General features: G+C 41.0%; 2 protein-coding genes and 1 long non-coding RNA gene across 5 annotated transcripts; 1 reads left to right on the forward strand and 2 right to left on the reverse strand.

Moving 5' to 3' along the window:
* Window positions 1-4,289: 4,289 nt before the first annotated feature.
* LOC125023268 lies at window positions 4,290-8,881 on the reverse strand. Its single transcript, XR_007114565.1, has 2 exons — window positions 8,610-8,881; window positions 4,290-8,210 (listed from the first exon to the last, which is right to left on the reverse strand). It is a non-coding gene; the product is annotated as an uncharacterized LOC125023268 (long non-coding RNA).
* Window positions 8,882-10,466: 1,585 nt separating this feature from the next.
* On the forward strand, window positions 10,467-14,868 carry LOC125023135. Its single transcript, XM_047610171.1, has 6 exons — window positions 10,467-11,625; window positions 11,718-11,777; window positions 13,483-13,764; window positions 13,879-14,010; window positions 14,100-14,127; window positions 14,226-14,868. The coding sequence occupies exons 1-6, from the start codon at window positions 11,580-11,582 to the stop codon at window positions 14,350-14,352; spliced, it is 675 nt and encodes a 224-aa protein (XP_047466127.1). The 5' UTR covers window positions 10,467-11,579; the 3' UTR covers window positions 14,353-14,868.
* ptafr (platelet-activating factor receptor) lies at window positions 14,595-18,253 on the reverse strand. 3 transcript variants are annotated; one of them, XM_047610168.1, is made up of 3 exons: window positions 18,128-18,243; window positions 17,392-17,539; window positions 14,595-16,259 (listed from the first exon to the last, which is right to left on the reverse strand). In XM_047610168.1, the coding sequence occupies exons 2-3, from the start codon at window positions 17,393-17,395 to the stop codon at window positions 15,154-15,156; spliced, it is 1,110 nt and encodes a 369-aa protein (XP_047466124.1). In that variant the 5' UTR covers window positions 17,396-17,539; window positions 18,128-18,243; the 3' UTR covers window positions 14,595-15,153. The 3 variants fall into 3 exon arrangements, with proteins under 3 accessions (XP_047466124.1, XP_047466126.1, XP_047466125.1); XM_047610170.1 differs by lacking the exon at window positions 17,392-17,539 and having other exon boundaries at window positions 18,128-18,253; XM_047610169.1 differs by lacking the exon at window positions 18,128-18,243 and having other exon boundaries at window positions 17,392-18,119.
* Window positions 18,254-19,643: the final 1,390 nt, after the last annotated feature.

Raw genomic sequence — 19,643 nt, forward strand, 5'->3', positions numbered from 1 at the left:
ACGCAGAGAAGACGAAACAAAAAGCCTGAAAATGAATTTACAGCTCAGCCGTTGGGGGGGGATGGATTGTGCCGAAGATGAAGTGATGATGATCATCTCTGTTCTCGTCTAAAATGAAATATGATGGCGAGGGAGCTCCGTGCCATTTCCTGCCTGGCACAGGAAGCGCCCATCTGGAGTTGAGTGCTGTCTGTACTCTGTTGTTGTGTTGTATGTTGCTGTAATAGCTCTTGTCACTGCTGTTGCAATACTGTTATTATGTCTGAGGCGCTGCGCGGGCCAGCCACCAGAGATGGAAGGAGAGAGGAATTTGTAATTTAAGATGCCGTGCTGTGGAATGGTGAGGGGAGGATTGATAAAAATGGACAACAAGTGAGGAGTTTATCATTTGAATTTGGAGGGGAGGTGTGTGTGTGAGGGGGGGGGTTGTAGGAGTTAGAGCAGCGAGATGCATGCTGGCAGCTGCCCACAGGACTGTCACAACCCACCACCCGCCAGAAAAGCAGACGGAAGCCACTCGTCATCGCTGTGACAACCAACGCGTGACGAGAGGAGGGAAGAAACTTATCCATCAAAACACGATGGAGGGATGAGCGCACTCCTTCGGCTTTTTTCGCTCGCACCCGCGCACGCACAAACAAACGCTCGCACGCGACGCTTTCATTTTTCATTTGGTGTCATCAAGAACAACTGTCTGCGAGTGGAAATCTGTGACTGAATCTCACGCTTTCTCCCCTCCGCATCATCGCGGCGTATTTTCCTCGTAATGAAGTGGCTGTAACACCCTCCCCACGGGGAACAAGAGGAGGGAGAGCAGCAATTCAAATGTGGGAAAAAAAAGGGGGGGGGGGCAACACCCTAGAGCCAAAGACTGTCACAAAGACATGGGAGACAAGTACATAAATTCATTTGTTGGAAATTAACCTGAACACATCCTGTTTTGTGTAGAGAAAGTTGATTAATGCATCGCTGCTGCAGATAAAAAAATCAAAGTGCTTGTTGCTTTGCTCATATACAAACCTGGAAACTGTCTGATAAAGAAAAGGTAAGGCACGCTATTATAAAGCGTGGAAAACTGGGTACTGAGCACCATCCAGTGGCTGCCATGTGCAGTGACATTATTAAAAAATAATGATACTAATGCATAAACCTGACACTGCTGTTTTGTGTTTTATAGCGTCACTCTTTGTCTTTAAGAGCTGCTATAATGAATGTTTAAATATACATATATACACACACACATACACACACACACACATATATATACATATATATATATATGACAGCAGTGCATTAGATGAAAGTGACGTATGTGACCTCCAGGAGGGTGGAAACCTGACTCTCAATGAAGATCCTCCATATGATGACGGAGGCCAGATGTGTAAGTATGAAAACCTGTCAGGGAGTCAGCGAAAGCTGCATTAACATCAAATTTTACAGGTTTGCAGTCAGAACGTTTGAGAGAAGAAACACCTATTTCTTGCACATTTCCAGTCACTGAGGTAAATTTAAAAATCATTTTAGATGTCTGTTCTTTGGCAGCTTCGAGAAATGTGTCATTTATTAATCACAGGTCTTTATTTCTAGGTGCATTTCGTTTGTTATACCTGGGGACGTTTGCTGTGGCATGTCTGTGCATTTCAATTTTATTTTCTCCATAAAGACAAAACATATTGTGTCAAATAAATATAGACATATATATTATTTACTACTTTTACCACTGCTGCTACAACAAAAAAACAATATTTTTATCATTTTTGTATATTTTCAATATTTTTAGTATCAGTATTTTAACTTTAGCTTGCAAATCTTGTAAATAATACCTTCGTTGCACTATTTTATATATACTACGTTTTTTTGCACTGAAAAGGAGAAGCTCTCCAATCTCATTACACACTGTATAATGACAATAAAGGGCGTTCTATTCTTCTGTTCTGTTTTTATTCTCGATAGACCCCCGTTAGATCAGCTTATTTCACTCTTTAGATTTTTGGACTTCTTCTCCCTCCTTCTTTATATTTTCCAGCCCGTAACAAGGTGTAACATTGAACCGGCTGCTTCGAAAACACTGGATGGATGCTGCCCCCTGGAGATTAATAAAGTCGGTGTTCACAGTGCGTAGAGAGCTTGAAATATTGTATGTTATCTGTTAACGTCCAAGCAGGCAAATGCAGACTGAAACATGTGGAGCGGCGTGTGTTTGTCCCACTCCACCTCTACATATTAGTTTTGTCACACAGCAAAAAGGGCACAATGGTGTCTGTGGTGAGAACCAACAGGCCAGACTGCAGTCAGCCGAGCATGCAGAATAATGAATGAGTGATGAATAATAGAAGAATAATGAAGAGTAATGACTCGGGGTAAAACGCGCACATGCACACGCTGATATGCGCGCACATGAGAACAGATAATTATACAGAATCACCATTTGTCTTTCTCAGCGAGAGGCCGAGGTTCCTCCGTCCCCTCTGGTGTGCACCGCTTCATTAAGAGGAAGTCACAGATGGCAAAAGGGCAAAAAGAGAAACAGCGCTTCACAGTGCATCTTTCACCACGAAAGGAAAAGGAAATAGCCATGTCAGCAAGAAGTTGTTGTTCACCACCCTCTAAATGAAAACATCGCTATCACTGGAAACGATCTACTTTCAATATGTGACCGAAACTGGTGTGAAGTTCTGTTTTCTGCTCTTTCTTCAACATTGCAAAGAGTTACCACGGGGGAAAGGAAGTGTTTTTGCTTTTATGTTGCACGGCAACTGAGCCCACGCCGAATTTTGTGTAATCACTTATTGAAATCTGAATAAATAAAACACATTGACGCACACTTGCAGAAAACACATGAATGTTTGCGGAATCCTGGCGAAGGCCGAAGAGTTTAGCATCGCTTGAAGGAGGAGCCCAGCCATCTTTTTGTCAAAGTCGACGAATCCGGCGCATTCGCTAAAGAAAAGTCCCGCGCTGACTATAAAAAGACGGACATAGTTTTCCTGAACAGCGGATTTGACGTGGCTAGAGGTCGTCCCCATGTTGCCTGTGCTTTACCCCGTCAACTCCCAACTTAGTGTTAATTGGTGGTTGGTAGAAAAGAAGAGGTGGAGTTACCCTAGTTAGACACTTCCTAATCACTAAACAACCTAGCTCAACTTTTAAATTACACCATAGATATTATGGTCCTGGGGAAATTTTATTGATTAATTGCATGTAACAGTTACAGTCCCTTTTAGTGCAGTGAAGCCAGATGCGGCACAAAAAGGATCGATACGATAACTATCGACAGCAATCTAAATTTCACAGGTCATATCAATCACATCACAAGATCATCTTTTTTATCATCTCAAAAATATCAAAATCAACTATAACAAGTAGATTAGATTACTGTAATGGTTTATTCACTGGACTCCCGAATTCAAGTATTCAGAGGTTACGACTAATTCAGAATGCAGCTGCACGTATTCTCACTGGTACCAAAAAATATCAGCACATCACACCCGTTCTTAAATCTTTGCACTGGTTACCTGTTAGAACAAGAATCAATTTCAAAATGTATATATTTACAAAGCGCTACATGGTCTTGCACCTCAGTACATCACAGATACGCTCATCGCTTACACCCCAGCAAGAACACTTCGGTCAACAGGCAGTGGCAATTTACTCATCCCTCGCACCAGATCCAAAGAAGGGGAGGCAGCTTTTCGTGTATATGCCCTACAAAAATGGGGCCTATACACCTTGCCTGACACAGTTAGACGTGCCACATCAGTAGCCATCTTTAAAAACCTATCCTTTTTCAACAGCATTCTGCTGAGCTGTGCGTGTGTGTGGGTGTGTGCACGTGTGGTTGTGTGACTTGGTGCGCATGTATGAGTTTAAGTGTGTACGTGGTGAAAATGGCACACATATGATTGTTTGCTCCCACATGTACTTTTCAATTGAATCCGAATTGTTTTTTATGTAACTGTTTGTATTGTAACCATGTATACCTCTTGTAAAGCACATTGAGTCTGCCTTGTGCATGAAATGCGCTTTATAAATAAAATTGAATTGAATTGAATTGAATTGAACTGAACTGAACTGAACTGATGAATTGAACCATTTGGAACCGGTTCTATAAATGAATCATGTATCAATGCGGCCTTTGGGACTTATCTTGGAAATCCCGGGCGAGGCACCATTAATGTTACGACACAGCTGGGGTATCAAGGGTCCAGGTCGCTGAATAACAAAACTAAATAAGGAAACCGAAACTAAACACACATACCAAGTCCTTTCTACAGAAATCAGAATCAGAATAAAACAGAAACAGAAAAAACTTTATTACTCCCCGAAGGGCAATCAGGAGGGCAGAGAGCGATAAATATTTTAAGAGCCAGAGAATAAGATAACGAAAGAATAAAAATTGCAAAAGTGGCCAAAAAAAACAAAAAACAAACAAAACAGGATATTAAGTACAATGGCAGGCCTGCTGCCAGTAACAGAAGAGAGATGGATTGTTGAAAATAATATCAAGACCAATATGTATAAAAAAATAAATAAATAAAACAGCAGCAGATAAGGTATGACAAATAAATTAATGAAATAAATAAAGTGAGGCGTGGTTTAAAAAAAAAATAAATTAAAGTGACACTGTAGTTAAAGTCTCAAAGTAGTATTGCACAAGAGGTAGTATTGCACAAGAGGACATGTGATATTGCACTGTGAGTGTAACACAGGAGGTTAAGTTATTGTGACCGTCGTAAAGTTCTTAGAGTTCAGGAAGAGAATAACATTGGGAACAAAGGCTGCTCTCCTCCTCTCGGTCTTACAGGCCGGACATCGGAACCTGCCACCAGACGGAAGCAGCTCAAATGCTGGAAACAGAGCACGGGTTGAGTCCTTGAGAATTGCTCGTACACAGTGCTCAGGTGGCGAGCAGGGAGTCCAATAATCTTAGAACACACCTTGACAATGTTATGCAGGCGGTTCCTATCCTGAACAGATACGGAGTGATACCAGGAACATATGGAGAAAGTTAAAACACTTAAAATGAACGTGTAATAGAATGTCAGCAAGATGTTCTTACAGAGAAAGAGTTCAGTTTCCTTAGTAGGTACATCCTCTGGGGGCACTTCCTCAGGATCCCTTCAGTGTTGGAAGAGAACCTCAGTTGGCCGTCCAGGACGGTTCCCGGGTATCTGTATTCCCCAACTGTCTCGACCGGAGAACCGTGGATCATAGTGGTGACAGCTGCCGCCAGTTCCCTTTGGCTGCTGGAGAAGGTCACCACCATCTCCTTCGTTTTGCTGAAATTCAGCTCCAGACAGGAAGAGTCACACCACTCTGCGAGCTGCTGCAGAGCGTGTGCGTGGCGGAGGGAGGGACCGGACAGGAGAACTGTGTCGTCAGCAAACTTCACCAGGTGACAGTCTGGGGCTGCGCTGATCTGCACTCGTCGGTGTACAGGACGAAGAGCAGTGGAGAGAGCACACAGCCTTGTGGGGAGCCAGTGGAGGTGGCAGAGGAGATCAGACAGGTTATTGTTAATCCAGACTCGCTGGGTTCGGTTGGTCAGAAGGTCCAGGATCCGGGAGGATGAGCTGGCTGCTCAAGCTGAAGCTCCGCTGGAGTCTCTCTGCCAGAATGTGCGGTCGCAGGGCGTTGAAGGCCGAGGAGAAGTAAGCGAAGCTCCAGGTGTCTGTGGATGCTGTCGATGATGAAGGCTTTGGCATCGTCGACACCTTTGTGGCTTTGATATGCAAATTGGAGTGGGTCGAGTTGTGAGTTGGTCAGAGTGAGGATGTGTCGCTTAACTAGCCTCTCCATGGCCTTCATCCATAGCCTGGGCGCAGGTCGTTCAGGAACCTGGGGGGGCTGGGAATGGGGATAATGGTTGAGTGTTTCCAAAATATGCGGACGGTTCCTGTGTTGATGGAGGTCTAGAACAGTTCCCGGAAGACACTCCCTAACTGGTCCGCACAGTGTGTGAGGACCCGCCCACTGATGTTATCGGCTCCCGCTGTTAGCCTCGATTCTCTTTAGGGCCCTCACTACGTCCGTGGTGAGGAAAGAGATGCAGCGGACGTTGCGTCGTCAGATATGAGGGTGGATCTGACGTCTTGTAGCTGGGTGGAGTTGTTGATCTCAAATTTGGAAAAGAAGGAACTGAGGTCATTGGGGAGAGATGCTGGTGTGCTGCTGGGAACGTTACCAGGGTTGTTGCTGACGGGAAGGTTAACAGCTGCAGGTCTCAAAAGAGAAACCTTATTCCTTGTGATACTCCAAAGTCAAAACACATCAGCTGGGTGAGTCCAGCTCTTTCGCCACGTGCTTAAATAACACTTGTTTCCAAGTTCTCCATAACTAAATACTTGAAGAAGTAACATTCATAAACGATAAACACAAAATAAACACTGTTAGGATTATTAGGCGCAGTCGCTACAGAGGGACGTCAATGTTTAAAACAGGAACTTGAATAGTACTGAAACACGCAAACACCTACTCTAGGGGACAGGGCAGAGATGGTGTAGAGGATGTGGACAAGAAACTGTGAATTTATCATTGACACAAATAACGTATTTATTTTTGTATCTAAGAACCAACAAAACATGAGATGGCCAGTAGAATAAACATTGCATCGATGTTGCTGGGGCTTGCCAAAGGTTGGGAAATGACAGAGAGTAGACAGATGCGGGCTTGGCTCTGTTTTTATCAGCAGTGGACTAAGGAGAGGGCTGTAAATTCATAGTTACAAAGGTACAAGGGAACGTGTCTCTTGGTTTCGGCTAAGATCAAACAAGCAAGAACAAAAACTGGGCTCCAGATCGGCTGCAAATCGCATCACTGCAACTTTAAACTGTGTACGTAAATGAATAAATCAAATTCAGTTGAATGGTTGTGACTGCAGATTTTTTGCTGACTGCTGAAAGAACATTAAATGAGTGATGTCAACATTTACTTCCACATAGATTTGCACTTTAGGGTGCTATATACTGTACTTCTCTTTGGCAGGGTTCTTCTGATCTTCGTGGTAAAAAACTAAAAAAAAAAAAAAAAGCTCATACTGAGGGAGGCCCAAAAGAAAAAGAGTACAAACATAAGGCACAGGTTGAAGAACAGGGAAAACTAGGACTCCGAGAAGTTCTAGGTCAAAGTGAGTTGCAAAGAACGTGAAACACACAGGAGGAGGTGAGACATGTGTGGGAGGTCTCTGCCAGCCAAACTTTTGACTTCCTGTCATTCATTCCGAATTAATTTAATCAGCATGGCTTTCACATTGTTGGGCGGTGTGTCATACCATCTGGTTTGAGCAAGCTTGGTGGGACAATTACTTGTTTATGAACAGCACAACTAGTCCAAAAAAAAAAAACACCTGCAGGCTATTTGATCAAGACGCAGAGTAACGGAAAGTTGCATGATCAGACGACTTCTGCGATCACCTGGCATAAACACGACTGAGATGGTTTCTGTGGCGTCGACCAAGAACGGCTAATTAGTTCTCAGAGCGTGATTGAGCACGGGTATTTTCTATTATTAAATTTACTTAAAACTCCATTAAGGGTGCAACAGACTCACAAATACTTTGTTAACATATTTTAAGATCACACTGGAGTGATAAATGCCCAGTCTTCCATCTCTTATCGGTTCTGTTTCTGGTCTATCGCGTGCATGCAATCATTTGATCCAACAAATCTAATGTTTGTAACAACGTTAACGTTACAGCAACGTTAAGTCAAATGTCTCTAATATGTGTGTTCCAGCGCTGTTCTGTCTGTCTAGATGTTTCTGTTGTGCAGAAATGAGCAAGTGCTGCCACTGTTTCACAATGCAAGAGAAACCACTTCCTACATTTTAGCGACCTGACTATTTGACTCTTACCGTTTGCACCGCAGAAACAAATGTGCTCTATGCTGTAACACCTATTTTCAAAGTTCAAGCTCTTTACAAAAAGGTGACAAATGTAACTAAGTTGATAAAATCATCACACACAGAGCATAAATGAATTTATGGTTGATTTTGGTTTGGTAATTGTGACAAAAAAACAGCCAAACCGCTCAACTTGTAATATGTCCTGTTGATAAGAATAAAAGCCTAAACTACCAAGCCTACCCAACATCTTTCTGTTCTTACCTTTACAAGTCTACATCTTCGTTCCGGCATGAAGTCACTTCTCGTTTTCTGTTCTTCTTATCGTCTCCTCTTATAGTTTTGCCTTCATCTGGTCGCCCCGTCAAGGCCTGGTAGTAATGCAAGTGTTTGTCTCAGTTATTGTCTCCGAAGCTCTGATTCTGGCTTGCTGTGTGCCAATAGTTTCAGATGTGAACATGATGCTTAATATTGCCTCTTAGAACCATTATTTTAAAGCATTGTTTTCTTCTTCCAGTTTGTCTGCACGCTGTGATACCTGCATAGGATGAATTTACACTTCCTGGCCAATTGGCTACGTTAGTGAAAATGAATGCATCCTACTGTAAATCCGACCTTCATGAAGGTTATGCTATTCAGCTTACAAAACCGAAAGAGCCGCTGGTTCAACTGTGTTTTGAGATTTGGTCAGTGAGCTAAGCTAACTAAGAGAAACACTATAATGTTTAATTCATAGACGGTCTAAATATGGAGAAACGTGTCACCACTACCTTGCATTAGCCAAACTTGCAGTACCTTCCGGGGGATAGGGGCAGCGCCATCTTGCGACCTTGGAGGCCGAGTCTGCGCAGTACGGGTATCGATGCCCCGCCCACACTTCCTACAGACTCACTCACATTTTCGTTTAATTAATACTATGCTTTGCTCTACATCTACCGGTAACAAGGAACTGTTGCATAATATATCGTACTTCCTTATTATTATTATTATTATTATTATTATTATTATTATTATTATTATTATTATTATTGGTAGTAGTAGTAGTAGTAGTAGTAGTATAATTATTATTTTATTTATTTATTTTTTATTTTTTTCCAACTGTTATGGTCCCATGGGACCGCTTTACGGACCTGTTGGCATGGCAACTGGTTGCCAATCATGAACTAAAACGTAACTTATCCAGACGCAGTTCGACATGCATCAACATTATATTAGCCGCTTGAAACGACAGAAACCATCGTGTATTTTAGCGTTTTAGTTCGGCCCAAGTCCCATCCACTAACATGGAGGAGGTGGCGCTTATGACATATTGTTAGGAACCACGCATAAGAGCAGAGGAAAAAGGTGTAAAATTGCCAAAAAAATATGTATTAATATATTTAATTAAGTTTCAAAAATATAAGAAAAATACAAAAATAATGAGGTCTAATATAAAGATTGAACAAATGTAGAAAAATAGGGCCCAAAACTCCAGGAAACTGGCTTCAACTTAACCCAACCAAACTGACCAAACCTGACAAACGAGACATGCAGAGAACAACGAGACATACAAGGAAAAGAATTCTTTAAACCCAAAAATACACTTTAAGGGAAACTTTGCGGTTTTTCCAGTCCAGTAACATTGAGACCAAAAACAAAGTGTAATTTGAAACCTAAAGGCTATGTGTAGTGTTGCTATTTGTAGACGTGTGCGAGTGTAACATTGAGAACAAAATACTGACGCACTATACTGCAGCCGGACACCAGGGGTAGCTCTATTTGCTTTAGCTTCACATTTGAGGGCGCAGTTCCGCATCCATGTTTATACAGTCTATGGTTTAATTTAGTCCAGTTCAACGGAAACACAAATGGCTTCCTCCAAAGTGATGATGAACTGAACGTGCAGTCTTGAAGGGGGGTTTTGTGACTGTAGCATGCATTGGTTGTTTTTCCTATAGAGCGCATTGTTTGGTTAAGTGAGAGAGTTCAAGTAAATTCCCCCAATAGTTGGTCCAACTGAGCCATTAAAGGAGAAGAGAAGGCAGCGAGAGTCCAGCTGATAAGAGTGTTAGGGGTTAGGGGGAAGTGCGAACTACTGATGATACTAAAATGTCAATACAGGTCTTTATTCTCTACAAACAATTCTCAAATCAAAATATCCATACTTTTGATATTTCAGTTCATGATTCATTGTTTTCCCTAGAGTGCACATGTTTGCTTAAGGGATAGAGTTCAAGTGAATTTCTCCAAAAGTTGGTCCAACTGAGCCATAAAAGGAGAAGAGAAGCCAGCTAGAGTCCAGCTGAAGAGGGTCAGGGGGATTTATTTGTCATACTTTCTCTGCTGTTTACATTTTTTTACATATTGCCCTTATATTACATTCCACAATTCATCTCACTCTTCTCTTCAAGCCTGTCATTGTACATAACATGCTGTCTTTGCCCATCCACTTTTGTGATTTTATTCTTTTTGTTATTTTATTCTGTTTTATGTACCGCTCTTCGGCCTCCTAATTGCCCTTCGTGGGATAAATAGTTTTTTCTGATTAAACCACAACACAGAATACGAGACATTTATGGTGAGGAGGACAGAAGAGGAGAACAGTGTCAGAATTAAGATGCAAGTTTTCATTTTATAGCGGTTCTTAATAGTTAAACAAAAATTTATTTTAATGACGTTATTATTTTATTTATTTATTTATTTATTTTTAGTGTTTCAAACAGCATTTTCACACAGTTTGTATGATTGTCTCCTCCGTTTGGTTTTTCTGTTTCTGTTGTTGTATTAGCTCGGCTGTATAGTAAATGAGGTCGCTACCTCAATATACGTCTGGGTCTAAAATTAATAAATAAAATGACTCTGATGTCTTGTATTCTTATGAAGCTATGATTGGATTTACACTTTTACCAGACACATTAGGGGCATATTCGCACAAAGTATCGAAAAGGTACCGCCGATATCAGCCTGAATTTTACTTAGTATCAGATTGGAAAGAAAACCAGTGGTCTCGAACATCACAAGTGGAAACAGAGGCAGTACAGGTACCCAAATGAGAAAACGTATATAAAAAAACATAGCATGTAGCATACAGCACGGGTTGAGCGTATGAGAGCTTTAACTCCAATCTATGTGTGTTCAAATTTTTGTGCTTTGTTTGCTGTATAAAGCAGAATTGGCTGCTCGGCACCCGCCCCGGCAGCCTGTTAGCAATCAGCCTCAGGAGAGAAATCTGGTGTCAAACTGTCCAGCAGCAACAATCTGAGCTGTCATCACAGTATGAGCCTGAAGGTGACCACTGTCGGAGATATCAAACATTTGGAAGCTGAGTGTGTCTGATAGACTTGCCTGCCAGCTGTGAATTTAAAAGGAAAAATAAATGCATTAAAAGTTTGTGGAGTGTGGTAAACTGCTTTTTGCTGCAGGTCACAAGCTGACAGACAGATTTTAAAGTAATAAATTACAGAGCTTCATGGGTGACTTTAATTATGACGCTCTGCTGATTTGTGCCAATCATATGTGGGCATTTTTTCTTTTCACCTCGAATAATAATAAAAAAAAATAATAAATAAAAATAGATATGTTATTAATTATTACTGTGCTGGCTTTGTTGAATGTTTGGAAAAGGGAACTTGAAACTTCCCTTCCAGTATTATACTTCCTCCAGTGTCACCTATGCTTCATTTATAAAACACTGGATCATTCGGCACCTGTTAACCTGAAGTGACTGAGGTATTTGCTTTTGGTTCATTGTCTCAAACAACATGTCGTTTGGTTTTATTCTCCTTATCTCTCTGTGTGTGATCAAAGGTAAGGCCATTTCTATGTCTCAACCTTATAAAATGATCTAATATTTAAGTTGTTAACATCTTGTTGATGATTTGTCTTTATTGTCTTTACAGTAAACTCATCCACAACGTCCCCAACAGCTTCCACGACAACAACTCTTGTCACTACAAGTGGTAATACAGAATGTATTTGTCTTTTATATCAACTGGAATTAGTGGAAACTAGACGACGATAGAAATACTGTTTCAAATCCGTGCTATGACCTTTTGTGCTGATATATATATATTAGTTGATTTTCTCTGAATTTATTTTATGATGTTTAAAATGACTGTGGAGGTTATAGCTGAGTCTGAACTTTAAAAGTTCAGACTCAGCTATAACCTCCTGAGACCCACGCTTTAGTTTGGTCCGTATTTTTAATTTCTCCACGGTATTTGGGATTAGCAGGACCAAAGACATATACAAACTAAGCATCAACTTTGAATGGGAAGAAGTAGTTTTTGTAAAAAATAAAATAAAAAATGATGTCCTCAAATGTGGACACTGGGATTATTTCATTATTTAAATTATAATTAAGTCACCCGATGTGTGACAAAATATAAAGCTGTTTAGACAGAACAATTAAGTCCCAATGTCCTGAAACAAGTGGTATGGTGTAGCTCGTTGCCATTGATAAAATCTGTTAAATTTGAGCGTCATATTAAACTAGAAACGTTAATAAGAATAAATACGTTTCAACCATAAAATTCAATGATGATTTCGACATCGTACACTTTTGTGTCCTGTGATCATCTGTGGAATGAATCTGCTAACATGTTATTACACCGACTAGTGCCTTGACCCTTTCCTGCCACTAAAGCGTTCACTAACGATGACAGCCAGTTTAAGTGAAGCAGAATAAGCTGCGATAAACTCTTAAACTTAATGTCCCCATATGACAAGCGGGGTCTCAGGAGGTTAATAGAAATTAATGTGTTTTATGTTATAAAATGGTTGGGCGTCCCCCCCCCCCCCCAAAAAAAAAAGTTTAGTTTAGGAGATGGTACACTAAAATCAAAGTAAGTTACAGATTTACAAATGATTTCATCTGTGAGTTACATGACCAAGTTTAGGGTGGAGGAGCGCGTTTTGGAGACTGTGTTTGTATTGCCCGACAAGGTCTCCTCTTAACTCTCAGAAACATCCAAGTCATTTGAGGGTTTTGGATGTAAACTTTGACCATTAGCTAACTCCTGTTGAGCTCTAATGGGCTGCCACTAAAAGTGTAGGATGACATTCTCCTCAGCTCCTTGATTTTGCAAATCCTTCCTGTGCGTTTGCACAGTGGAAACCCACAGCTGAACAAAACCACACCCCATAACCACAGTTCACATCGCTGGCTACGTGCTCAGTAGTTAGTTAGCGGCAGCCTTTAAGAACCACACTGTAATTTTATTTCAGGAATTGCACGTATGAAATTAATTAAACTAATATGTATTTACTTTGATCATCATCTTAGTTTAGCATATTAGCTGGTTAGCATTTGCTAATTTACACACCGAAAGTGAGCAGGGCATCATGGGAATTCCATCGATTTTGCAGGTATTTAGCCATGGGCATGTGATGATGAAAGAAAAGTTAAAAGTTAAGATATCTCATTATTATTGCCTGTATTAAATCCTTGTATTTTGTATATATTTTAATGTTAGCCAACTGGTGACACTACATGAAAAGCATTGAAGAGCAACAGGTTGCATTAAAAAACATCCAGTATGGATTAATGAAATCATGTGGCTGAATGACTATATTATTTTTTGCAATTCCGATTCAAAACAAGTTTTATCTCGGCCTCTCCTTGCCTTTTATGTCACACCCTTTGTTCTACACCCTGCTCTACAGGTACGCTACTGCCGGAGCTGGTGGTCATGCCAAACTATCCAGCTGCCATAGGTCAAAGAGTCACCTTGCGCTGCAGCGATCCCTTATCGAGGGAGCCAATTCTTTGGTCTTGGGAACACCTGCAAAATGACATCTGGGAAAAAGTGGGCAGTGGAAGAAATCTCACTCTCACCGAGCCAAAGCAAAGTGGGCTGTATCGCTGCTGTGCTGAGCTCAGCTCTTCTCAGAAGGCCATGAGTCAGAGCCAAGTGGTCTATATCATCCCCACAACAAAAGCAATAGGTTGGATGTTTAGATTTCACAATATCAGAGAGAATGTGTTTTTTTTGTTTTTGTTTTTTTAAGCATGTTAACATATTCAACCCCACCCTGTGTCGTCTCTCCAACTAACAATAGTTGGGGAGAATTTAGGAATAGCTGCCTTCGTCTTGTCTCTTCTGGCCTTGAGCATCGTGCTTGCTTTGTTTTTCTTGCTGGGTTGGCACAGACTACGCGACACCCTGACCACATCCAGCCCCGAGGCTAAAGGTAAAGAGTACCACAAGCGCTTCCTGTCAGATAAAGTTCTTCATTCTAGTGTTCTGCCATTCATCTTAACTTCCTTTTTCTTTTTATAGGATTTCCTGGTCCTGAAGTAGCGTCGAAGTAAGTCATAGCTCTTTACTTGTGTATTTATAGTGTTGCTTGAACGTTGTTATCACATTATCAGTCCAACCTGAGGCTTCTTTTTCTCTACGCACCAGGGGCGCTTTGCCACACGCAGACAGTGACGCGACAGATGTGTACATGAATTACACAACCACTAACCAAGCCTACACTGACTTGGATCCCGCCAACATGACGGAGGATAACGTTTACTCAAGTCTGTGACGGACTGCGATGATCTGAGTGGACGTGGCAATAAAAGATGGGAGAATTAAAAAAAAAAAAAAAAGAGCGCTTTCTTCTGCTGCAGACTAACGCAGAATATTATCTGGGTAGATGATTTACTTGATAGGTGAGATTAACCACTTCAAATGTGTGAACGTCGTGAAGATTTAGTGTGGTAAATGCTCACAGCCATGAGGAAAACATTCTGATCTCTTTCGCTGGTCAAAAAGTCAACACCTCTCTGCTGTCATTCTCCTTGACAGTATAGCAGATTTAAAATTTATTTGAGTCGTCACAATAAATATGAAACAAACAAACAGGACTCTTTTCAACATAAATGTTTATAGTACAAAAAAAGCAAAAGAAAAAAAAGACTACATTGTCACAAAGTCCACATCTCGCAAAAATATATTGCAAATGCAAAGTTGCAACATTTCCACATGGGAATTTAAGCAGCGCTGCTTCAGTTCAGCACAGAGCTAAAAAATGTTACACATCATGTTGATCTCATACATTCGCAGGTATCGAGTGGTGTGTGAGGTATGTGAGAAGAGTTTTTTTTTTTCCCTTGCAAAACTTCTGCTTTTCTGTTTGTACTTCACAGAGGAAGAGTTGATAGCGTGGCCTGAGCAATGCTCTGCGAGCAACACCTCATTATCATGTTTGAAATCACATTAAATAGTCTTTAAAAAGTAGGGCGAGCACTAATCGCACTAAAGCAACAGAGAGGTTGCCACAAAATGCATGCCGCTAATCTTCTATATTACATTATATTACAATTCCTTAAGTAAGTTTTGTCTATCAGTACTCGCTCTGCAGTTTCTGGCTCTGATGCCTGCTATCCATGGAGAGCTGTGTAGGGATTGACTGCGAGCATCCTTCTCCCTTTGCTATCCTTTTAATGTGGGCCATGATGAACTTTCTAAACTTCCCTGTGGCGAAGTAATAAACCACAGGATCCAAAATGCAGTTGAAGCCCATCAGAACCAAGGTGATTTGATGTGCATCGTTGAGCATCTGACAAGTTTTCTGGCTCCAGTCCACGCTGCCCCAGCCGTCCTTGATCTGCAGCACTGCCAGCGTCCAAAATCCTTGTAATATGTGATGGGGCAGGAAACACACGATGAAAACGCCCACCACCGCCAGCAACAAATGCAGAGCTCTGCGTTTCACGCCTCTGGGCTTTTTATCTGAGCGGGACACGGTGCTTGCGGATGGCAGTTGAGCCCTGGGAGGTTTTTGAGAAAGTAAAGCTCGAGCAATAAGCAAATTGCACACCACGACTAAGAAAAACACAATAAAGAACATTCCAATTATTAAAAAATGAGTGATCGCCACTTTTTGCTTCTCATTAGTAGTTTCATTCTGGTAATCCTCAAAACAACGAGTTTTGTTTGACGATGGTTCAAGATGCGTTCCTGTACTCGTCAGGTATGGAATGGAAATTGACAAAGTGAACACCCAGATGATAACACACACAGTGATCCCCCGACACCTGTGGTTGGAAGAGGCCACGTCCAGAGGCCGAATGACAGCCCAGTATCGGTTGACGCTAATGGCCCCGAGGAAGAGGATGGTGCTGTAGGTGTTGATGAAAAAGAACGAGCCGGTGAGGCGGCACATGAACTCTCCATAGATCCAGTTACCTCCATGGCTGTAATATCCGATCCAAAAGGGAAGGGCAGACACAAAAAGGAGATCTGCGACAGTCAAGTTGGTCATGTAGATGCGGATTTCTCCCATTCCCCTGGACTCACGGAGGCAGCGCAGGACAAAGAGTACGTAGATGTTAGCGAAGATGCCCACGATGAAGATGATGCCATAGACAACAGGGAAGAGCACATAACGGAACTCTGAGTCCAGGAAGGATGAGTTCGTTTCTGTCTTTCCCACCATTTCTGTCATTTCTGAGGGAGACAAAATATAGCATCATCAGAACAACGTCCCGTCACAGCACAAGCACTCTGATTAAATTCTAAAGGGTATATGTGAACTGAAGGCTGAGAAAGTTTTACTTTACTGAGCTTTAGATGAACATATGTGTGAGGAAGTGGTTAGGAAAGAACTCGAAAAGAATTTCTAGAAAAAGTGCATTTCTCTGGAACTGATTTCTAATTTTCTTCTTCACAGTGAGTGACAGGAATGCTGCATTAATAAAAGGTCACAGACAAATAAATAAATAAACAAATGAAGGATACCCAAAATTAACGTGATGGATTAGGTCATTTTCTCTGTTCTTGTTTTCTAGCTCTCCATTTAGCTTTGTTCTCAAGTATGATCTGCTGATTTGGAAATAAAAAAATTAAATAAAATCAAACTGTTTCTTAATGAAAAACCGATGTGAACTCACACTCACTGGTTATCAGAGCACTTTAGCCATAGTGCAAACTTGTTGTATGTCTGCTTTGACAACTCTAGTGACAACACGTAAAATATGCTGTGTCACTTCCTATGTCTCCCTCAGACTACGTGACAACCCTTTGAGGAGTCCGTTCTCTCCATAAAAAAAAAAAAAAAAAAAAAAAAAAAAAAAGATTTCTGTCTCTTTCTAGACCATGCACCAAAAATACTTGGAGAAATCAGTTAGGACCATCAAGGTTTATCACTTACAGTAAAATATTAACTATTTAAGTGAGACATAAATCAGACAAAGAAGTGTGGAAAAGATTTGTGAAAAAAAATACAGCTGCACTACAGTTGCGGGTCATTCGGGTTTGCTTTGGTTGTGCTGCTCCCTTTGGTTGATTAGAAAACCAGACTGACTAGGAAACTTATCATTTTTATAGACCTGCCTGACCAGTTGAGTCTTTTTTTAAGTTGTTGTCTTTGTAAATTGGTCTGTGGCAGGAGGTTGAGTTATTTTTGACGACATAATTCCATTTAATCTTATCTTCTACACTGACTCTTTCAACTTCCAACTGCCAGTGGGTCATAGCAGCGGCATAGCATGAAATGCACATACAAAAAAAAAAATCAAAGACTTAAGAGTGTGCCAACGTTGAGTTAATGTGCAGACATAGGTGAAGCAACAGTTATTACCCATGGTGCGTTCACCACGTTTCTTTCCTGTTGGTGTAATCGCTTATGCCTCTTCCGTCACCATCCACCCAGATAGTCCAGACACCAACGAATGTTTGACTGCTAACTGACAGGCAAGTCACAAGTCCTGGCCTGTTCCTTTGTCATGCTGAACACATTTGAAGTTAGTTAACAAGTTTATGTGGGAGTGGAATTAAGAATAGACTGTAAGTAATTAAGATAAGCTAATACTTTATTGATCCCCGTTGGGGAAATATAAAAATGACACACAAATAAATGAAGGGGGGGGGGACAGTAGCAAGAAAATAAATTAAATAGGACACAGATAGCACGCAGCAAACAGACATTAAATAGGCCAAAGACAACAGACAACAAAAATACCACACAAGAACAAAGTGACAACAGTTGGAGATAGAGTGACAAAAAAAAAATTAGAAGGCACACTGTAATTATTTCTTATTAGTTAGATTTATAAATGCAGTTCACATTGGCGGCAAAGGAGAAAATAATCATAAGAAACGCACCTTTTCTTTTCTTCTAAATGTTAAATTATCAGCCTGCTCAATAAGGCAATTTTCAATTAGGTCACAGCTCATTAGTGACTTCTAAGAAGCTCACAAACTATTATTTTGATTCGACTACAACAAGTTCAAAGTGTTAAACGGGTGTTTATTCAGTCTGCTCCCTTTTTACAAGAATAATGAAAACTGAACCAAGCGGCAGGACGTCAACTTACCAGACTACTGCTTCCTCTACAATTAATGTCACCCAAGATGTCAGCAGTGTGAATGCCCTCGCGGTTGTTACTCAGACAAATAAGTTGTGTGTGTGTGCATGTGTGCCGGCAGTGGGAGTGTTTCATAAGGACGGAGGAGGTGCGAAGGAGGTGGGGGGTTCTCTAGTTATTTGAGAGAAACCCCCATGTGACGCAATGCACTCCTTCAGCCGTGTGAGTTGTACTTGTTCCATCCTGTTGAAGCGAGATCAGACGTCCCACTTTGGCGCAAGAGCGGAGTTTTACGACACATCCTTCGCTTTATTGTTGAGAGAAATATGACATTTTTATTGCGGAAGTGGAAAATAACTCACATAAAACACGTGGCTAATGTTTCAAAATGTCATTTTCTTGCTCTGCACTTCAAGGCATCACATTACACAGCATTAACGCAGCACTATATTTTTGTGTCTAAAAGAAGAAGAAAAAACTTTATTGTCACAAACAATTGCAACATCTAAGGACAAGTTGTAACTTGTTTGTCACATTCAGAGATTCATTTTCTTTCTTAACCTCTCCGTCATCTTTCCATTAAGACCTGTAATTAATTTACAGGCTATCAAGCGTCTAATTAAACAAGTTTCTGTCTCATCAGCGAGTCATGATTGGAGCCATTAGCTGGAACGACAGGGCAGTTAATCGGCTGGTTTGAATACAGATTTGACTAATGTTTGATTTGGGATCATTAGTATGCCTCCGTTGACTTCTATCCCACCAGCGGCGTGTGCAGGGATTTGTGTGAGACAGCTGCAAATACGATTTTTACGTATGCGCATATATGAACTTTAGATAATCTAATGCTTAACGGCAAGAGGCCTGTGAGGAAATACAAAAATTATTCCAGTGTTCCATTCCAGGGCGAAGCTGAAAAAACTAAGCTAGTCCCCTGTCTGTACAGGTTATCACTCACTTCTTCCTGCGTTTACCAAACTTTCCGTGCTAGATGAGCATTCCACAGAATCCCACGATTTTATCATGATTTTATCTTGAGAGGCGCTTTCGGGTCAAGCAGTTAGTAGCGTATTGCTGCTCATTTCCACAATTTCACATCTCTAAAAACACATAGTGTTTAATTTGCAGGTGTTGTATACTTCCACTTATGCCACAAAAGGAGGAAAAGGCTTCCTAAAGATGTGTGTTCGTTTATCGATTATCTTTCCGTCCACATTTACAACCACTTATTCTGGATCCTATCCCGGGCGATCGCAGGGCAAAAAGTGGGGTCCCCCCTCAACGGGATGCTAATATGCCACTTCACACATATGGACAATTTAGGAGCACCAGTTAACCAAAAACCCATGTCTTTGGACTTTGGGAGGATGGAGGATGTCCTGGAGAATATAGAAGCGAAGGCAAAATGAGAGCAAACTGAGAGGCGTGTTCGAACCTAGAATAGGAACCTAATAATAACAACAATAATAATATACCTTGCTGTCTTTGGTTTATCAGAAATTAAAGCCATCCAAATTATTTTTTT

Source organism: Mugil cephalus, chromosome 17, assembly GCF_022458985.1.
Source record: "Mugil cephalus isolate CIBA_MC_2020 chromosome 17, CIBA_Mcephalus_1.1, whole genome shotgun sequence".
In the NCBI taxonomy this organism is placed as follows: domain Eukaryota; kingdom Metazoa; phylum Chordata; class Actinopteri; order Mugiliformes; family Mugilidae; genus Mugil; species Mugil cephalus.

What these genes read in the sequence shown, in the direction of transcription:
- LOC125023135 (XM_047610171.1), top strand. Translation starts at nt 11,580, where the DNA reads ATGTCGTTTGGTTTTATTCTCCTTATCTCTCTGTGTGTGATCAAAG. An exon ending in ATCCAGCCCCGAGGCTAAAG is followed by an intron (nt 14,011 to 14,099) that starts GTAAAGAGTACC and finishes TTCTTTTTATAG; the next exon opens with GATTTCCTGGTCCTGAAGTA. An exon ending in GGTCCTGAAGTAGCGTCGAA is followed by an intron (nt 14,128 to 14,225) that starts GTAAGTCATAGC and finishes TCTACGCACCAG; the next exon opens with GGGCGCTTTGCCACACGCAG.